Source organism: Triticum aestivum, unplaced genomic scaffold, assembly GCF_018294505.1.
Source record: "Triticum aestivum cultivar Chinese Spring unplaced genomic scaffold, IWGSC CS RefSeq v2.1 scaffold78194, whole genome shotgun sequence".
Classification (NCBI taxonomy): Eukaryota; Viridiplantae; Streptophyta; class Magnoliopsida; order Poales; family Poaceae; genus Triticum; species Triticum aestivum.
In genome coordinates, this window is record NW_025232008.1 from 8,035 (window position 1) to 10,401 (window position 2,367).

General features: G+C 46.3%; 1 protein-coding gene across 1 annotated transcript; it reads left to right on the forward strand.

The window, feature by feature from the left end:
- Positions 1-623: 623 nt before the first annotated feature.
- On the forward strand, positions 624-1,520 carry LOC123175886 (flavin-containing monooxygenase FMO GS-OX-like 4; the record flags this gene model as incomplete). Its single annotated transcript, XM_044590366.1, has 2 exons — positions 624-706; positions 1,051-1,520. Coding segments are annotated over 2 exons (553 nt in total), but the record flags the coding sequence as incomplete, so codon positions are not given.
- Between the last annotated feature and the right edge of the window lie 847 nt (positions 1,521-2,367).

Below are 2,367 nucleotides of genomic sequence, written 5' to 3' on the forward strand. Positions count from 1 at the left end.
AAAGCATGGACATTTTTTGAATATTTAGAACAAATTTTCGAACAGAGAACAAATTTGAAAATACCAAACAAATTTGGAAGCGCGAACATTTTTTGAGCAATTTTTGAAAATTCCGAACAATTTTTGAGAAATGCATACAGTTTTTGAATTTATGAAAAAAATTGAAAACACGAATTGTTTTCAAATTCTGAACATTTTTGTAAAAGCGCGAACATTTTCCAAAAAATGCGAACATTTTTTGAAAAAGAAAATATAAACTTGAAAAAAAAATGAAACAGAAATAGAAAAAGAAAAAAAACCGGTTCAGGAACCTTCTAGAAGGTTCCCAAAACCGGAAAAAACCAGCTGGAAACCTCTAGAATGTTCCCAAAACCGGGAGCGCTGGAACCGTTCAACGGGCCGGCCCGTTGCGTCGCTGCTCGGTCGCTCGCCTGTGCGAAGCGCCGGCAGTTTGACGCAAGGAGCAGCATATAGGATTTTCCCTGTGGGGGTGCACATGTTGCACCCCCTTGGGCTCGGGCCTGGGTATATTAATACCAACTTGGCGCTTGAAAATGTCATCACGCCCAAATCCAATCCCCTCATCACCTCGAGCTACTTTTTCAAATGGTTGGGTGCTGCAGATCGACTGCGCCGAGGAGGACGGCATCGTGGTGTTCCAGGGCGGCAGCAGGGTGAAGGCAGACGCCATCGTGCACTACACTGGGTACTTGCATATTGTATAAAATTAGTTACTCCCTCCGTTTCATAATGTAGTGCCTATAGATTTTTGCAAAAGTCAAACAATACAAACTTTGACCATATTTATAGAGAAAAGTAGGTACATCTAGAATACCAAATGGACATCATTGGATACATCACGAGTTATATTTTCAGAATGTATATGTTTGATATTGTAGATGTAGACAGTTTTCTCTATACACTTGGTCAAATTTGGCAAAGTTTGACTTTCACAAAAATCTATAGGCACTACATTGTGGAATGAAGGGAGTACCAAATTATGCTTGTAGTGGAGATCGATGTTAACCGATGGAGATGTGCTCGTCGTAGGTACAAGTACAGCTTCTCGTTCTTCGGCGACGACTCTGCTATCACGGTGGACGACAACCACGTCGGCCCGCTGTACAAGCACGTGTTCCCGCCGCGGCTGGCCCCTAGCATCTCCTTCGTCGGACTGCCATTCAAGGGATTCCTTTTCCCGGTGTTCCAGCTCCAGAGCAGCTGGGTGGCCGGGGTTCTGTCGGGGAGGATCGAGCTCCCGTCGTCAGAGCAGATGACGCAGGACGTGGCGTCCTTCTACTCAGACATGGAGGCCCGCGGACACTCAAAGAGGTTCACCCACGACCTGGGCGTAGGCACATTCGAGTACGAGGATTGGCTGGTTGAGCGGTGCGGGCTGGAGAGGATCGAGGAGTGGAGGAAGGAGATCTATGTCGCGGCGAGAGGCAGGGTGAGGGACCAGCCGGACAGCTACCGGGACAAGTGGGATGACGACGCCCAACTGTTGGAGCAAGCGCAATGTGAGATCTCGCCAAGTTCTGATCTTACCTCATCGAGGGCTACTTGCGGTTCGGCTTATTCGGAAATGGAATGGTTGATGATATGAAGGACCTTATTTTGTTTGGACAAAAATATTTTAAATATAAGTATAAATAAAAGAGTGCACTAGCCGGAAATCAAACCCGGGTCTGTACTGTGGTAGGGTATTATTCTACCACTAGACCCGGGTATATGCCAATAATTTGTATGAAAACAATGCATAAAAAATTTCACAACATATATAGGTACATATGTGCTAACCGGATCTAGTTTACTCCGTAAAAATGGAAAGCAGTTGAACAAAAAGCAATAGAAAACAGCATGCATGCATAGAAGGAAATGAAAATTGTACCTGTTGTGCCCCTGGTTTGAACAAAGATGCCAATGGAGATCAAATGTAAGTATTCATCCCTAGCTCCGTATCACACACCCACCATCGTTCCTTCCCACATTCAAGTTGTGAAAACGGTGATTAAGGGTCTCCCCGTGTGCCCACTGTGGGTTTCCCCGTGGAGCCGCCGCTCGAGTCGCACCGATCCAATTTTTTTGGGTGTCAGATTCCGCGGTGAAGAGGATTATGAAGCTTCTGCTAGCTCGATGAACTGAAGTGAAAAGCTAGCCTCTAGGTAGCAATTGATTCATTCCAGAAATTTGTACTAGAGTAGTACACCCATCGGAACAACCCAAGAGCCATCCCTGCAGCGAGCAAGGTCCCCGTCGCATCGTCGGCCACATGGCTTCGTCGGTGTCTTCCGATAGCGGCAAACAGGAACAATAGATTTTTGGTGGCGGCGGCTAGGATTCAGGCTGCCTCCCGAGTCGCCCACA